At 47.4% G+C, this 18,697-nt stretch overlaps 1 protein-coding gene across 1 annotated transcript in view; it reads right to left on the bottom strand.

Annotated features, from left to right (window-relative positions):
- Positions 1–18,697, bottom strand: part of dnah2 (dynein, axonemal, heavy chain 2) — a 228,338-nt gene that overhangs the window by 145,684 nt on the left and 63,957 nt on the right. Inside the window, exons 19-26 of the mRNA XM_056576101.1 lie at positions 15,572–15,786; positions 13,884–14,030; positions 11,510–11,666; positions 8,738–8,847; positions 8,145–8,274; positions 6,950–7,138; positions 5,317–5,464; positions 1,080–1,272 (exon numbers count right to left, since the gene is read on the bottom strand). Coding sequence (XP_056432076.1) covers positions 1,080–1,272; positions 5,317–5,464; positions 6,950–7,138; positions 8,145–8,274; positions 8,738–8,847; positions 11,510–11,666; positions 13,884–14,030; positions 15,572–15,786 — 1,289 coding nt within the window. The remainder of the gene's footprint in view (positions 1–1,079; positions 1,273–5,316; positions 5,465–6,949; positions 7,139–8,144; positions 8,275–8,737; positions 8,848–11,509; positions 11,667–13,883; positions 14,031–15,571; positions 15,787–18,697) is intronic.

The raw sequence follows: 18,697 nt of genomic DNA, 5'->3' as shown, positions 1-18,697 counted from the left end.
CCGTGGCGTGTAGATTGAGCAGAGGTCACCGGGACAATGATCTTTGTTTTGGCAAAAGATCTCCGGATTCTCTCAGACTCATAATTTCTTCTTCATCATTCTTCATCATTCCTCCTCTCTCTCTCTCTCTCTCTCTCTCTCTCTCTCTCTCTCTCTCCCCCCCCCCTCTCTCTCTCCCTCTCTCCCTGTCTCTCTCTCTCTCTCTCTCTCTCTCTCTCTCTCTCTCTCTCTCTCTCTCTCTCTCTCTCCCCCCCCCCTCTCTCTCTCCCTCTCTCCCTGTCTCCCTCTCTCTCTCCCTCGCTCTCTCTCTCTCTCTCTCTCTCTCTCTGTCTCTGTGGTCTTAGGCCCTCTAACCATGCCCTCCTCCCAGCTCTCTGCACTGAGCTCCACTAGCTGTATTCCCACAGCCGCAGCACCATCCATCTCCCTGCTAGAACACCATTTAGTCGGCTACAACTAAAACAGCTTTCATGTTCCGCAGGGCTAATACAGGCTGTACTTGTTATTTCTAATTTGATCTTATTTTACAGGGAGAGATTTAGGGTCTCTTTCTTTAAGGGTCTCTCAGCTGGACTGGGGGATACGGATTAGTTGGTGCTATATTGCTCATGCTGATGTCTACTTTTCTTCTGTTTACAGTGGGCATGTGAAGCCCTATTGACAGCGCCAAGCGTAAACAAGGATTACATAGGTAAACTCCACGCCCTAAAGGTGCTGAACTGGCAGAAACAATCCAGGTTCCTCCTCCCCCTTACTGGAGGTCAAGACAGTCTAGTGGTTCAGGGCTGTTTGACTCCGGGCCAAAAATGGCTGTGTTTGAACACCAGTGTCCGCAGCATCCTTGAGCTAATTGCCCTCACCTGACCTGCCCCGGAATAATATGATGATCTATGCTGAAATTCCCAAAAGTGAGATGCTCGTGATACAATTTCTCTGCTAAATGACCAATGGCACATAAGGAGAAATTAATTTTACGTTAGCTCCTCATGTATTGGCTTACTTGGCTGAGAAACTGAAGTAGTACATGGTAGACTAGTTAGTACCCTATCCAGACTACAGTGACTCTGAGGAGACCTTACCTGGCGATGTCTGCGTCAAAGGTGGACACAGGCGTGTTGAACCGCTGGTAGCGCTGGATGAAGGGGTCCTTGTTGATCTCCCAGATGGCACGGTGTTTGTCCCAGGTCTTCAGGTAGGCCTGCAAGTGGCCCGCATTGGCCGTCATGCCTGCTGCCAAAGCCGCCTGGATCTTCCCCAGCTCCTCGTCTTGCTCTGGGAGTCCATGGGGACAGAGGTCACCTTTTACTTTCTACTGCAGTAGAAAGTTCTACTCGAGTCAAAGGTGTTTGTATAGCACCTCCATTTTACCACCAGGTGTGGTTGAGTCGCCATTACAAGCCCCTTCAGAATCAACTCCACGTGAATGAGTCCACACATATGATGGCTAGATCGCTTATAGTCTGGGGGGTACTGCAACAAAGTTGGACAATGACCCCAAGGACAAGAATATGTGGTTCAACAATAGAATGGTTGATGTCCTACACTGGTACTCAATTCAAAGCCTAGAGGTCAGTCTTGTTGAAATTCTGTGGTGCCGTTTAAAAAACAGCCTGCCACAACCATCTCTCAACATTGCTGGAGAACACGGAGCAAATCTGTCAGGGAGCTGTTGTAAAAATAGCTCCTTCACCGGGCAGAGCTGCTCCATGCAAACCTCAGAAGACCTTATCAATTACTAATGCATGAAAACAATGCATTTTATGCAATTTGTAAAAAGATGAGCCGCCCAATTAGGTTTGGATTTGAATATGTACTGTCAAAGCATTAGTTTGCAATTAAAACGATGAGCCGACAAATACGTGTACATTTGTTATCAAAATCTGAAAGAGGGGTCTATCAGGGGTTAAATATTTTTACGAGGCACTGTATATCGTTGAGACAAAATCTACAATTAATTTTCACGCGGCAGTACGTTTCTGTGCGACTATCAAACATCTAAATGAATTCAGATTTGGCGGCTAATTGCATCTCAAAGCCTTTCATAACTCTTGGCTTACATGAAAATGAGTTCTGTGTGCTCTTTGCCCTCTTGCTCATGGCGCTGCGGGGGGAACAATTCGCTGAGCTACAAACTTTGCGTCTGTGTTTAGCGCAGGCTCTTGAGCAGTGGTAACCGTTGTCAGTGGGAGATGGGGACCTTAACTCGCTCCCTCTTTAGCTTAGCCTGGGGCTATGTGTAACCTTGTACCAACATTGTGCCATTTTGAAAAGCAAGCCACGCAGTCACAACCTGCATGCTAAACAACGGGGCATACTGAGGGGTTGTATTGCTTCATTAGCTCTCTGCCATTGGATTTCATGCTCCTTCAAAGGGGCACCTGCTGTCAATCAAACTCCCATGCATATATGCACACACAAACACACACACACACACACACACACACACACACACACACACACACACACACACACACACACACACACACACACACACACACACACACACACACACACACAGGCAAAGCACAAACAAAGGCACGCTAACACACACAAATGCACAAGCTCTCTCACTCCCACTCACACACACACACACTATTGCAGCATTCTTCAAGGAAAGTGATCAAATCCAAAGGATAGCTTTTAACAGTTACTTTATTTGGTAAAGTATGCATGTTTCGGTATGGTAACTATAACTATGGAGCAAAAGGAGGTTGAAGCGTGTCTTTGCACGTGCAGAGCGTCTCCCAGCTGACCAAAGCTATATTAACCCTATCCTATGGGCTGCCAAGAGATTCTGGCTTGCTCTGGCTCCAACCGTCTGTTATGGTATGGATCCGCAAGGCCCGGAAGTAGTGGGAGGAGCCGTTGTGACGTATTACCCATGGCCTCCTCACCTGTCTGTGGTGCTGCCCTCTGTGGATGGAGCTGTTATTGCAGCCTTCAGTAAAGGTCCTGCTCCCCTTGTGGCTATGTATAGTACTTACAGCTTATATGTTTGGTCCTGCTTTCTAGGGTCTATGTGTGGGCAGCTTATGTTCTTAAAATATGTAACAACACACACACACACACACACACACACACACACACACACACACACACACACACACACACACACACACACACACACACACACACACACACACACACACACACACACACACACACACACACACACACACACACACACACCTCACATGTGGGTTTGTACTAGGGATGGGCAAAACGATTATTTTCCGGGAATCAGTTCTTTCAGTTCTGTTCACTATCACGATTTGTTCGTTTGATTCGTTCGTTTGATTCGTTCGTTAAGTCAGATTACGTCATTTGACAGGGAATCTCACATGTGTCTGGCCCCCCTCCCCCCTTTTGCTTATAAGTATTGGGTACGCCCACCAATTAAGGCTTTTTCACAGCCTGCCCTACCATAAGGGTAGTGTCGGCGGTCGAAACGCCAGCCGTAATTGAGCTGCGCCAAGCCGCACCGAATCGAACTGCACCGCCCGGGGGAAACGAGGGGGAATAAAACAGAAACGAGAAAAAGTTTTCAGTCACGGTGCACTCGGAAAACAAAAAAAGCTAATTTCTGTAGCATTGGCTTATACAATGCTGTTCGACCATTTCCATGGTAGGTAAAACAACACTTTATTAAAGCTTGCAATTGTGTTGTAGAACAAAATAAAAAGAAAACCTGTAAAGTGCTTGCATGATATTGAAGCCTACAGCGATCGTTAGTTAACTTTTGTGGCGGTGCCTTGTTATTTGTTTACCCATGTGCCATGGCAACGCGATTGCTAACAGCTGTAGCACTCCTATTGGCTGAATCTTTGAAAAAGTTTTAGACTCAATCAATATAAGGTCGCGGGGAGACGGAGCTCTGTTTGTTTGTATATTTTATTTACATGACCATATTTGAGTTTTATGTTAAAAAAAAAAAAGAATCAAAGAATCAGTTCTCGGCGTTCACCTTCGGGATTCTTTCGTTTGGAACGAATCGTTCACGACCGACCCATCCCTAGTTTGTACATGTGTTCTAACTGCTGTCCTGGTTAAAACGGTTGGAGAGCTGGAAGGGGTTTTGGCGGGAACATAGGAGTGTGAGAGATTTGAAGGGGATGAAGACAGGGGACGAAGAGAAAAAAGCCTTGTTGTAATAAAGGCATGCTGAGTTTTGTGTACATGCACACACACAACAATGCTCACACACTGTGCACAACAACACATGAATGCTGAGACACTTCAAACACACAGACAACATTTCATTTGCACTTGTATTTTCTGTGCACGTTGGCCTTTTGAAGCCTGATTCGGTATTGGATTGTCCCCCGCACCGCGGACATCTTAAGCCTCACTGGCGAGCTTGTTCCAATCCAATCGCATTCCGAGATAGTTTGCTGGAGCAGCGTCCAAACTGAGCGAGAGAAACCCCAGCAAGCCAAAAAACGACAGAGCCTCTCCGTCTTCCAGTCAAAAACAAATGCCATAGAGAATAGAAAGGACAGAAAGGATTAAGCTGTGTCTTCCACTTGCATTCGTCCTTTTTGTCCTTTACTCATTGCTCGCTTCATTCAAATAGAACTGTACACCACTTCAAGGGTCAGATGCAGTGTGAAAGCAGGGCGATGCGAGAGAAAAACCACCACCCGTCACAGCGCTTTGGAGGATAACCAATAACCTACAAAACAAATGTTCCGCCACCGGGGATGTTATCTGGAAAATGTGTATTTGAATGTGAAAGAAACCATAATCTGTCCCAAAGGAGTTCAGCATTTCACGTCCACATCTGCTATCAACCAGTGGAGACTGATCCACATTTTTGATATTTTTTGCAGCATTATACCTCCGGTCTGTGTTACACCGGATTCAAATAGCATCTTAAATGTGTAAGTGGTCTTAGGGAAAATGTCAAGTAATGTGCCCACTTCTGTCAGACTAATGAACACTTTCTGAGATAGCCCAGCCACTGACCTTCTAATGACATTTAAACACACGCCGTCCCACTTGAGCACATTGTAAACCGTTTTTTAAACCGCTTTTTTCCCCCTTTGTTTTGTTGTTGTTGTTGTTGTTGTTGTTGTTATGGGTGCTGTGTGCGCCAGAACTATTTTGTGTGAAGGACATGTCCAACAGAAAAATAAGAATAAAACCAAAACTGAAATCTCACTATGAAGAAATAAATGATTGATTTAAAAAAGATTGTGTGTCAAGAAAAAAGGGCAAATAAATGTCAACGTTTCAACATTTTCAGGCAACAAAAGTATTGTCATTGTTGTGTGGCCGTGGTCAGAAACGGGTGTATTGTCCTGAGCGTGTCCTTACCCAGGATGGCGTGCACAGGCTTGCGCTGCGAGTGCTTGTGGGTGAGGAGGTCGGGTAGCCTCTTGAAGCTGGAGATGGTGTTGATGAGTTGGGGCCCGATGCTGTTCACCACCTGGGCCAACTTCGGTAGCGTGGGGGAGAACTCCACCTGGGAGACATACACGCATGCACATACACCAATAGATGTGAAGCAAGCTTAATTTGTCTCCGACATCAAACATTTACCATTGGCATTGAGATTAATGAGAGGAATCAAGGCTCGACCTCGGGGAGGAAGGCGTCCGTCTAAATCCCTGCCTCCATTTGTGAGAATAAACTGAAATGAACAACAGCCGGGGCTAGAGGACCAAGTGCAATCGCTTCCTCTCTGATGTGTACCATTTACTCTTACATTACTCTCTGATTCTTTTATGAGATAACAATCATTAAAGAGCAAGTAGGGCATAGTCATGTTTGTGTGGTCGGGTCGTGTGTGCATGAGAGCGTATGTATGTGTGCATGTGTGTGTGTGTTTGAATGTGTGTCTGTGAGTGGGTCTAATGTATCTACTTGTATGTGTGTGTATTTTTGTGCGTGATTGTGCACGTGTGTGTGTGTGAGTGTAAAGTGAAAAACAAACAGCGTTCAGTGAATGAGTTCGCTCAGGGAGATGAACAGTGGGGTTGCAGATGGCTGGGTGGCCAAGGTGGCTCTGGACGAAGGGGCTCCCCTGCTGTCACTCCACCCTGTGTGTGTGTGTGTGTGTGTGTGTGTGTGTGTGTGTGTGTGTGTGTGTGTGTGTGTGTGTGTGTGTGTGTGTGTGTGTGTGTGTGTGTGTGTGTGTACGTGTGTACGTGTGTACGTGTGTATCTGTGTGTGTATGTATGTGTGTCAGCACGTAAGCTGTATCTCACCATGTGAGGAACTCATAGACTGTGGCCATATGTTTGGTGTGTATGTGTGAGTAAGAGAGTAAGTGTGTGTCTGTGAATGTGTCTAAAATAACTAGTAAAGTTTGTGTGTGTGTGTGTGTGTGTGTGTGTGTGTGTGTGTGTGTGTGTGTGTGTGTGTGTGTGTGTGTGTGTGTGTGTGTGTGTGTGTGTGTGTGTGTGTGTGTGTGTGTGTGTGTGTGTGTGTGTGTGCGCGTGTGTCCTTGATGTTCTCTGTGTGTGAGGTCACCCGTATAATCCCCTCACCAAAAGGCCTATCATGTCTCTGTACTGGACTCAACAATTTTCCAGAGGGGCAGAATAGTGTCAAATTCAGTGCCCTAAATGATATGTGTGTGTAGCTCCTTTTGTATGTGTGTTTTAATGTGTGATTCTATTCTTTAAAATTATCAACAATTGTATGTGAATTCTAATCAGCTAGGCACACCTGTGTGTGTGTGTGTGTGAGTTTGTGTAGTTATGTGTGAATGTGTATGTTTATTTATGTGCATGCTTGTGTGATTGTGTGTTGAAGTGTTTGTTTGTGTATCCTTTTGTGTCTGCGTGTTTATGTGTGCGTTTGTGTGATGGTGAGGGTGTTAGTTTGTTTCTGTGTGCATGTTTGTGTGAGTGACTGTGAGCTCTCTGTGCCCCTGTGTATATGTGTGCGTGGGTGTATCTATTTGCATTTGTAAACGTCTGGAGGTGAGTGGTGGGTGAGCTACCCTGGCCATGGCTCTGGGCGGGCCCTGCCGCAGTACCACCTGCACCCTGAAGAGGGGGTCGGGCAGGGCCTTGGAGTCCCCGTTGATGGCCTTGGACAGCTCCTGCAGCGACCGCTTGACGGCCAGCCTCAGGGCCTCCTCCACCATGCGGTCCACCCTCTCCATGTAGGTCAGCCAGTACTGCTGGACCTGAGAACACACACGCAGACGTTCACACACCATCCCTGAAACACATTCACGTGGGGACCACGGAGGGGGCCAAGTCATTAGATTCAGCTCCAGACTTACTGCCGGGGTTGGCTAATCCTCTTACAGTCGTCGTCTTGGAGTGCGGGACAAGGGGGAAAATAAATAAAAAAAAGCATGCGATCCTCGATGGCACTGGTGAAGGGGGGGGGGGGGGGGGAGATTTATCATTCCGGTTATTTCCGCGGCTCTCTGGATCACACTTGAAGCAGCTGGTGAATGCTTTGCTGCTGCGTCTAATGGCTGATGCTGTACTATTACTCATCTGCACCCCCCCCACCTCCACCCACCCCCACCTCCGCCCACCCCAGCAGCCGCCAGAAAGGAAAAACGTTTGATTGGAGATAACTGTAGATAATTTCTCTTTCTCAAAATAAGATGATGGACTCATTTGCATACACATGGCATCAGTGCCCAAAGAAATATAGATAGAGGAAGGGAGACGGAAAGAGGGACAGGGACTGAAGGGAAAAAAAGGGTTTGCCCGAAAAGTTTTTAGACGACAGATGTTTCCGCAGTTTGAGCTTTTATAAAATATATATATTTTTAAGTTACCTCATTTGAATACTTACATCGCCATGCATATATTAATCGTCCTAATAATGACTGCTAGGGTTTCGGGACTAAGCCCATTTCTCACTAGATGTAAATTCTTTCTGGGGGTGGGACATTTGGCAACGGACATGTTTGCAGCAACGGAACATGACTCAAGAAATACGTGACGGCGCTGTAACCACGGCAGAATGACAAAATAACGTATGATAACGTACTAAGTATGAGCTACATAACCAATGAATTTGCGACTTGACAACGACGTGACAAAGACTCGATATCAATCTATATTTGACCTGACAGGGAGATTACAACAACGTAACACATGTATGTGACATAATGTCAACATAAACTGTTGCCTAACAGGGGGAAAACGTAACAAAGATATTTTATGGACCTCGGCTCCGGCGCTGCGGAAAGTGTCGTACACGCGTGTCATGATGTCCACGATGTCCTGGTGGGCGGTGCACAGCTTCTGCAGCTGGCTCTGCTGGTGGGCCCGCTGGTCGCTCTCGAACTCCAGGTCCCTGGGGGGCACCACAGCCACAACAGCGTTAGTTTGGAGAACGCTCACAACGGCACTCGCCGAGGACATGAAAGTGGCGTTAAAGAAACTGAAAGGATATACATTGTGTTTTTCCCGGGCTTTTTGTTAATCCCAGCATAATAATAATAATAATAATAATAATAATAATAATAATAACGTGTTCTTGGTAAAACAGATAAACAGTGTGGCTTGACGTGTTTCGTAGAACGGCCACTTCAAATCACAATATTTGTTTTGCCGTAGAGTTGTGAAACATTTAAATCTGACCTGTTGTTTTTTTGTTCAATTAATATGTGGTGAGTGGTATCCCACTATAAAAAACAGTTTTTTACTCATAGGCCATAACACAGCTGTTGAAAAACAAGATTAGGCTTCCCACAAAGAAGTGGCAGTTGAAATAACTGTTGGTGGGAGTTGTGGTGGTTTAGTTTTGAGCTATGTACCTGTACACAGTCCTGCCGTCTAGTCTGACCAGCAAGGTCTCACTGATCTGCCTGCACAGGGCTGATATGGTCAGGTTGGCTGCCTTGTACTCATTCACTATGGTCTGAACCTGTGGGGAGAGAGAGAGAGAGAGAGAGAGAGAGAGAGAGAGAGAGAGAGAGAGAGAGAGAGAGAGAGAGAGAGAGAGAGAGAAAGAGAAAGAGAAAGAGAAAGAGAAAGAGAGAGAGAAAGAGAGAGAAAGAGAGAGAGAGAGAGAGAGAGAGAGAGAGAGAGAGAGAGAGAGAGAGAGAGAGAGAGAGAGGGAGAGAGAGGGAGAGAGGGGCAGGAAGTGGACATTAAGCAGGGAGGACAGGAGGAGAGAAAGCAGAGAACCAGGAGAAGAGCAGGAAAATGGAAACGAGCGGAGAGAGAGTTACGAGAAGAAAAAATAAGGAGGGGAGGAGAGGAAGGGAGAGAGGAAAAAGAGAGTAACGTAATGAGGGAAAGGAAGAAGGAAACACATTATTTGGTGACATGAGTACAGCACAGCACCCACGGGTGCATTCTCAGGGTTTGACAGCGCGGTGTCCTCTCTCCCCCGCCAGCCACACACATCTACCTCCTGCTCCCTAGCAGGTTCCCTCCTGTACTCCTATAGCCCTGCTCCCATCTCTCTGTCCTTCCCGCTCCTATATCCGCCTCTCTATCCCCACCAGACTTTCTGCTATGTTCCCAGTTCCCTCTGGTACGGCTATAGCCTCCCTCCTCCCCCTCTGTCCTCTCTCTCAGCCTCCCACCCTCCCTCTCTCTCCACCTCGCCCTCCGTCTCTCCCCCCCCCCCCTGCTGAATGTGCTGACAGGGAGCATCTCCCCACATCAGACAGGAGCTCATTACATAGGGATATCATGGCTCTGACATCTCCCAACCTATCAGCTAGCGGCTCACTGCCCACCACTGACTCCCCCACTCCCTCGCCACCTCCATCCCCGCCGCAGCCCTCCTCTCGTCTCCCCCAGCCTGTATTGCGGCAGACGACCCTGACATCAACGGGCCGTCATACATCCAGTACTTTCCAGTTCAATCTGCAGCAGGGAAGAACCCCCATGTCTCCCTCCATCCCAATCTCTCTCTCTCCCCCTCTCCGTCTCACACACTATCTCTCTCAATCCCAATCTCTCTCTGTTTCTCAGCCTCACACACTGTCCCTCCCCATTCCAATCTCTCTCTCAGTTTCTCTGTCTCACACACTGTCTCTCTCGATCCCAATCTCTCCGTCCCTCCCTCTCTCACTAAGACTATCTCCCTCTCTCTCTCTCTCTATCACTATTGCCACTGCCTAATTCCTATGAAGAGTAATTCCGCTCTCACTCAGAATTCCAGATTCTGAGCTTCAATCTGTGGATTTTCTGGGGCTTTCATGGGGATAAGGCTGCGGCGTGCGGCATAAGCCCCTGGGCTCAAGTTTCTAGGTGCGGGCGGGGACAGGGGCATTGGGTCTGGTGGGTGAGTGTATGGCTGTCCTGAGTCACTTTACATTTCCTTTGCAGATCCAGGCTTGTTCTCCTTCCCCAGCTCTGTCCCTCTTTCTCCCTCTGTCCCTCTCTCTCTCTCCCTCCCACCCCTCTCTCTCTCTCAATTGGCCTAGCCAGCAGAAAGGTGTTCCTGGCTGGGATGTTGATTTTGGCCTCGGCCCGTCTTCACATGGTCTCCAGACGAGTGTGATTTCGGAGGGCTGAAGGGGTTGAAGGACAGCGAGACTTAGAGTCCATTGGGCAATCCAGGGCAAGCCTTTGGGCTCCAGCTACCCAAGAACATCCCATCCCCGAAGCCTTCCACTGCTTCTGTTGATCCGGGGGAGGTGGGTTATAACCATGTGATGCAGTGGCCACTGTGGATCCATGTGCCTCTGCTTGGAGTCTTAGTTGTCTAGGCTGTGTGTGTGTGTGTGTGTGTGTGTGTGTGTGTGTGTGTGTGTGTGTGTGTGTGTGTGTGTGTGTGTGTGTGTGTGTGTGTGTGTGTGTGTGTGTGTGTGTGTGTGTGTGTGTGTGTGTGTGTGTGTGTGTGTAGCTTCACAGTGTTAAGCACCTGCTGGGCTATATGTGTGTGGGTGGGTGTGTGTTTGTTTGTTTTGACTGTGTTTGGTGTCTGCTAGCCTCTGTGTGAAAGTCCATTACCATAAACTTTGCCATTCTCAAGTATACTGCTCCCAGAGAAGCCGTATTAGTGCAGAACTTACAAAACAAGGCATTTGTGCACACACGCATGCACACACACACACACATATGGAAATACCATCTCTTCTGCCTGCAAAAGCAATCAAAACAAATGTTAGCTAGCTATTACTTGACAGTGTCTAAAAAAAAGCATTGGCCTAGCGTCCTTTTTGGGGACAGACTAGCTTTGTGGGGACCGGCGGTGATAGTGTCCCAAAACACTCCATGCATCATGAGGTGGAGGGCAGCCAAGACAGCAGCCAGACGGCCTCCTCCGCGGCCCAGTGCAATTAGCTTCCAGCGGCCACATGGCTACAGGCTCGCAATACACACAAGCTACCCTGGCTGCGGGGTGAAGGAGAGGGCAGGTGCTTGAGTGAGTGGCCCTAACCCTAGATACTTGTTGCATATGATTATGCCCTGTACTTCTGCTACACCCAGACTATTTCCAGTCCGGGACAAAAAAAAGGGAATCTTAAGATATTGTTAGGAACTACAATAAACATAACCTGCATAACAATAAAACCCTTCACTAGGAGTAAGTGTGAATGTTTGTTGCGTGTGTGTGTGTGTGTGACCTTGGTGACATGCGTGCAGCACTCGGTGATGAAGAGGTTGGAGGTTCCCTTGGTGGACCACAGAAGCTTTGTCAGGCCTGGCTGAATCTTCTTGTCCAGGAAGCGGATCCGCTCCCGGAACACACCCAGCTCCCCTGGAGACAGAGCCTTGATGATCCTGTCACACGCACACGCACTCACACACACACACACACACACACACACACACACACACACACACACACAAACACAGCAGATCAGATCTAAATATTAGTGTGATGTTGTCATTGAGTGAGTATTGTTTCAGTTTAGCATATACATAATCCACAATCCCGCTGTGCATCTGTGCGTGTGTGAGAGTGAGAGTGAGAGTGAGTGTGTATGTGTGTGTGTGTGTGTGTGTGTGTGTGTGTGTGTGTGTGTGTGTGTGTGTGTGTGTGTGTGTGTGTGTGAGAGTGAGTGTGTATGTGTGTGTGTGTGTGTGTGTGTGTGTGTGTGTGTGTGTGTGTGTATGTGTGTGTGTGTGTGTGTGTGTGTGTGTGCATATGTTCCTGTTTCATTGTGTGAGGCTCACCGTCCCTGTTGGCTGTGTTTATATACACACCCTTGAACATAAATGTGGTTTGATTTTTGTCGGGCTATGAGCATTTGCAGAATGCCTCACTGAACCAGCTCTGTGCTAACTCACTGAAGACGTGCATATGTGCACACGCACAGAAAAAGACACACATTCGCACGTACGTATACACAAACTACACACACATGCACATGAATGTACCACGCCCTTACACTCCCTCTGTTTCTCCCTCTATGTGGGGACTGCAGTTGGACTGCAGCAGAGGCGTGTGTGCAGAGTGGTGTGGGGACCGCAGCCTGTGTAAACCCAGGCTTACAGCCCTCTGCTGTCTTTCTTATAGCATCGGCACTATCCTCGTGCCACGTCTGCCCGTGAAACAGGGCTCGTCGGTGCCCACCAGACCCCTCGGAGTGTTTAATCGAGATCGGATCGTCGCCTCTTGGAGACTTTCTCCTGCACGTGTATTTTTATTTTTCCTCATTCATATCACGTTTGGCATCTCTGAGATCTGTTTATGAGTTGGACTGCAGAGCCTTCCTTGAGTTCATGCAGAATCTGAGAGGGAAACGACATGATGCCCTGCCTGATACTACTGCAGACTGTATTTACGTTCATGTAAGTTGTGTAGAAGTCTTGGTCAATAGACAACAGAAGAACTAATTCATTAAAGGCAATATTTAAGAGAAAGGGTCTTTAAACCTTGTCAGCACTTTAAAGCCCAACAGAGACATTGTGAAGATAGTACTAAGAATGCTATGTCTGTTTAATCGCACAGGTTTCACATTCCACCCACGAGTAAGATGGATATAACCATGGGGGCCGTCCTCTAAGTACTGCAGCGGTGCCAAACCCCTATAGGATCAATAACTATCCATCTTTATGCATTCCATCTGCATTTAGCCTGCATTGAGCTGAGACCTTATATCAGGTTTTAATGGGAAAATGTCTGAATCAGACGTAGCACATCATGAATGTCATATCATCATTGAAGCTTGGAAGTCGGTTCCATCTTACCAGGGTTCCCAGAGGAGTGTATAAAGAACAGATACTTGGTCTAACAAACGCACAGGTGTTTCACTGCAAACTAGGGCTTTGTATGACTGTACGTGTGTGCGTGAAGAATAAACAGAATGATTTGATTTGGTGTGCTTGAGCACTGGTCATTAGGGCGAAGTCACTTTCCATCTGCTGTGCTGTAAGTGACAACCCAATCTGATAGGACCCTCCATGTGGTTTGCCGCTGAATGTGAATGTGTTTGTCAATACCTGGCTGGGTATGTGTGTATATACTCCTGTTTCTGTATGTGTGTTCATGTGTGTTATTTTTGTGTGTGCATGTGCATATCTGTGTGCATTACGTCATTGTAAGTCTATACCTTGCTGTGAATGTGTTTCTATTTAATGCGTTATTGGGAAAGAGTCCAAGAGAACTGATATGAAGAGAAGAGCAGAGAAAAATAGATAAGGAAAACAATGAAGCCAGGTGAGCACCATCTCTGTGTATGGCTGTGTGTTTGTGTGTTATGTGATGGGCGCATGCATTGAGTGACATGTGGCTCAGGCGGTAGGGCTACTTGGCTGGTAACCGGAAGGTTACTAGTTCGATCCCCGGCTCCTCCTAGCTGAGGTTCGAGGAGTCCCTGGGTGAGACATCTCACCCTGACGCATTGCATGGTTGTTTCCGCCGTCGGTGTGTGAATGTTTGCACGAATCGGTGAATGTGAGGCAACATTGTGAAGCCCTTTGAGTGGCCACTGGTTAGAAAAGCGTGATACAAATGAATTCCATTTGAGCGTGTGCACATGCACACACACACACCTGTTGTAGTCGCTGACCAGTCGGAGAACACTCTCGCGCAGGGTGCGAAGCTCCTCGCGCCGCTGGTACACCTCCAGCACGTAGTGGGGGATCTCCATGCGGAGACTCTCCCAGTACTGGATCTCACTGAACATCTTCAGCAGGCCCCTACACAGGGGAACACACACACACACACACACACGCACAATCAGAATCACAGCCACGCATTACACAGAAGCACACACACACACACACACACATGCACGAAGCATTTACCTATCGCACACGCCAAGTGAGACGCACATATACACAAACAGACACACACAAACCCAGTCAATCCGGCGCAACACTCACACACCCACACACACACACAGCACGCAGTGAGGGATGAGGACTGTGTGTGTTTAGTCTCCGAGCTCTTGGACTGTATAACGGCATGCGTCTCTGTCAGCCAGAGAGTCTTTATCCGTCTGCCTTGCAGCCTGTGAGCGGTTAAATATGTGACCTGTGAAATATGTGGGAATGAGACGGCTTGTGTGCTCAATAAGCCGTTCTGTGTGCGTGTGTATGTGTTTTGATTGTGTGTGCGCGTGTGTTTGTGTGTATGTGAGCATGCATAAGTTTGCGTGAATCTCTGTGTCTGATAGAATTACAAGGGTACAACCTTACAACTGTCTTGTGGAGTGTAAACTAAAGCTCATCCAAGCTATACACGGTGCATCTGTAGGTCAAGTGTGTGTATTAAAGTGCAGGCCTGTGTGTGTACGTCTGTATTTTCTAAGTGCAAGTGTATATGTTAGTATCTCTGTGAGTTATAAGATTGTGTGCCTAAGGCAATTTGAATCGAAAACCATGCTATGCATATATGGCAGGTCTGTCTATTGCCGCTTTTCCACCGCACATGTAGCTCGACTCGACACGACACGACTCGACACGACTCGACACGGTAGCAGCGCGGGTGCTTTTCCACCGCAAATAGTACCTCCGGGACGTGGGCGGGGTCGTCTGCGCGAAAGGGCTGTGACGTATTTTTGTACGCGACGCAAACAACACCTACGTAACCTACACATGGACAGAACCAACATAACAACAATGGAGAACATCGATGCGATGGTATTCGTGTTCGTATTATTAGCTGGCATGTTGAAGAAGTGGAATATGTTGGCTGCGGCGCTGCTATGGCTGTTACCAGCATGGTTGCCATGTCGCTCTCGTGACTTCGTCACACTCTCTGGCCAATCAGTGGCCGGCCGTCTGCCGACGTCACCTTTTAGCATCGGCTCAGCCGCTTGGAACCTAGAGCGAGGCGGTACTAGAAAAAGCAGCCACTTGAGGTACTAGATCGCGGTGGAAACGCAAAAAAGGCGAGCTGAGTCGAGTCGAGTCGAGTCGTGTCGAGCTGGTACCATGCAGTGGAAAAGCGGCATATGTGTTTCAGTATTAGTAGGTCAACTCAGATCGGGACGGTGGTCTTGTAACAAGAAGGAGGATAGATAGATCCCCGGCTCCTCCTAGCTGAGTCTCGAGGTGACCCATGGTTGACTCCGCCATCGGTGTGAATGTGTGTTTAAACCGTTGGAATTAGCTTTGGATAAAAGCGTAAGCTAAATGCACTTAATGTAAATGCGTGTACGTATGTGTTTGAGTGTGTTGGAGCGTCCATGAACTCTTGATCGTTTGGCCACCACCACCATGGGAGGGGGACCCACTTGTCGAAGTTGATGTCCAGCATGGTGTTGTCCTGGCGGCAGCGCAGCATGAGGGGCTGCTCTAGCCGCTGGATGCTCTGGCGGTCCACTCCCTGGCTCCAGTCGCTGTAGGTCTTGCGCAGCAGTTCATCCAGGGTCTGCACCAGCTGCCCGTGAGCCAGGCACACCTCCTCGCCACTGCCCGTCTGGCCCACAAAGTGGGCACCCTCCACCAACTGGTTGAAGGGTGGGGGGTTGGAGGAGATGTGAAAGGAGGAGGAAGAGGACGAGGAAGAAGACTTAGGATGGTAATAGGTGCAGGGCTTTAAAGCAAGATGATTTTAATATTAATCATTATTATGAATCATTACCATACATTGGAGTTGTTTCTGTTTTGAAAAAAAAAAATGTGTGTACTAAACACAACGAACATAGTGTTATTGTACCTGCTTCTTACTGCGCTGAACCTATATTGAAAATATAAATTTAAAATAGAAATCTGATGGACATTGAAAATATGAAAATATTGCAAAATGACAAACAGACACACAGACAAGTCTACATCCACTGTGGAAATATGTGCGCTTCAAAAGTCCACAACTAGACATAACAAGAGTCTTCTGTCTAAGTAATCTATACTTGATCCTTCCTCATTTCAATTTTTTCCCATCAGCTCATCAGCAAATGCGATAACTCCAATATTATTGTATTGGGTTCCTTATTGCTTATCATCATGATAGCACCATTGATTACATAATTATTATGAAGTACTAAGCGCTGTCATTTAATAAATGCAGTTTTTTATCTGCATCGTATCATCTGCATTTTATAATTATGTTGAGCGATAGTACGTTTGTCGATATTATCTTTTCTTATATACATATATTTAGCTCTTTGCTGCTCATCGTTATGAGGCCGTTAGAGGTGTCAGTGAAATGATGCCACATCATCCAGCCTCTACTAGCGAGACCACAACAGACAGTAAACACTTAGGGACACAAAACTGTTTACTGTGGACGCAATAACCGGGAGGGCGATGGCTCATGGTTTTCGCTGCTTTGTTCCAGAGAAAAACAGTATGTCTATGTGGCTCTTGTTGGATCACAAACAACACACTCCCCTCAATGCCATCTAAAAACACTCAGCCCACGTGTGGTCAGCTCAAACGGACACGCAGAGAGAGAGAGCCCTACCGCTGGTCATATTCGATACAAAAACGTTTATTTTTATGTTTCTAGTGGTGGAGGGTATGTGTTTTTATCGACGCACGATCGGCGACGTGGGCCGGAAGGATAGCACGGTGGCATGTGTTAAACGTACAGGATACTGTATATGTACTTTTGTATCGGGCTCACACTAGAGTATGTTTATCATTGTGTTCCAGTCACACAAGGCTAATCCCTTATTCAAGGGTGGAATGGGAACAAAATGGAGGGCAGCACCATCATATCTGTGTACAATTAGAGCCCCCACCGCTGTGTGTCATTTTGCTCTTTGTGTATCCGGATGGAGATAACAATGTTAGACAGGGAGCGAGCCCTCTACTTTTGCCTGCTTGTGTGTGAGTTGATGCATGTTTGTCCGCACGTTTGTGCGATTCTTTGTGCCTTAGTGTGGGTGTGTGTGTGAAGGTGAATCTGAATGTTGTGTGTTTGTATGTAACTTCGTATGCGTATGTGCGTGGCATGTATGTGTGTTTATGTGGAAGTGTGTGTGTGCATGGATATTTGTGTGTTTGTGTATGCATGTGTGCGTGTTGGCATATGTGTGGGTATGCAAGTACGAGTGTGTTAGTCTGTTTGTGTTTGCATGTGTAATTGTGTGTTACTGCTTGTGTGAAGGCATGTAAGCGTGTGTAAGCAGAAACAAACTGTGTGTGTGTATGTGTTTGTGTGTGTGTGGTGTGCATGTTAGCGTTTGTTAGTGTCTGAGTGTGTGTGTGTGTGTGTGTGTGTGTGTGTGTGTGTGTGTGTGTGTGTGTGTGTGTATGTGCCTGTAAGCCTGTGTTAGCATGTGTGTGTGCGTGAGGGTATATGTGTGTGGGTGTGTGTGTGTATGTACGTTTTTGTTAGCGTGTGTGAGTGCATGTGTGTGGGTATGTACGTGTTTGTTAGTGTGTGTGTGTGTGTGTGTGTGTGTGTGTGTGTCTGTGTCTGTGTCTGTGTGTGTGTGTGTGTGTGTGTGTGTGTGTGTGTGTGTGTGTGTGTGTGTGTGTGTGTGTGTTAGAATGGTCTAGGCAGCAAGCAGCAGCAGCTGTGTTTAATAGTGACCTAGCCACCAAGGCCATTGTTGGACCTCCGCCACACCAACAGCACTCTGCTGGAGGGTGTGTGTGTCTGTTGTTTGTTAAGAATATGTGTGTGTGTCTGCGTTGTGTTTGTCACGTGTCTGCATTGTGTTCGTTACGTGAGACAGTGTGTCTGTTTTGTGTTTGTTACGTGTGTGTGTGTGTGTGTGTATGTTTCTGCATGTGTATGTGTGTATTTTTGTGCATTGTGCATTGTGTTTGTTGTTACGTAAGTGTGTGTCTTTTGTATCTGGTGTGTGAGGGTCACATCGTGGTCGGAGGAGGGTGATGGTGAGCTTGGACGGACTGTCAGGGCCTCCATACAGTTCATAACCGACCGAAGGCTTGTCGAATTCGAGCATGCCTTTTACCACGAAGACCGAGAAACACAGACACGGAGAACGAGAGAGAAAGAGTGAGAGAGAGCGAGAGAGGCCAGCCTGTCCCTTAGACAACCCCTTGGTCCACTGCAGACCGCCAGCATTCCAGTGTGTACAACTGCTAGTGGGGCTCTGAACCACATCACATGGTGCTCCTCTCTGTTTAGATTTCTCTACCCCCCACTTCCTGTATCTAATCAGGGCGGCTCTGGTATTCCGCTCTGCAGCTGAGAGTTCATGTTCCTGAGGGTAGTGCTGCCTGTCTGTTGGTCCATCTGTCTGTGGCCTCCCTCTATGTGTGTGTGAATGTACCGCTCCACTCTGTTTGTCGGTTTTACTCGGCTCTGCCGGTGGACCATGCAACCACCTGAGCTCCCATTGTTTTCTGCATGTGTGTAGTATGAGAACAAGAAAGACAGGGAAACAAAGTGTGCCTTACCCCTGACGTGTTTTTCAGAAGGGGTTGCTGAGGGGTTGAAG

This window comes from Gadus chalcogrammus, chromosome 17, assembly GCF_026213295.1.
Source record: "Gadus chalcogrammus isolate NIFS_2021 chromosome 17, NIFS_Gcha_1.0, whole genome shotgun sequence".
NCBI lineage: Eukaryota > Metazoa > Chordata > Actinopteri > Gadiformes > Gadidae > Gadus > Gadus chalcogrammus.
The sequence above is the reverse complement of the archived record's forward strand: the minus strand, read 5'-3'. Positions and strand labels throughout refer to the sequence as shown.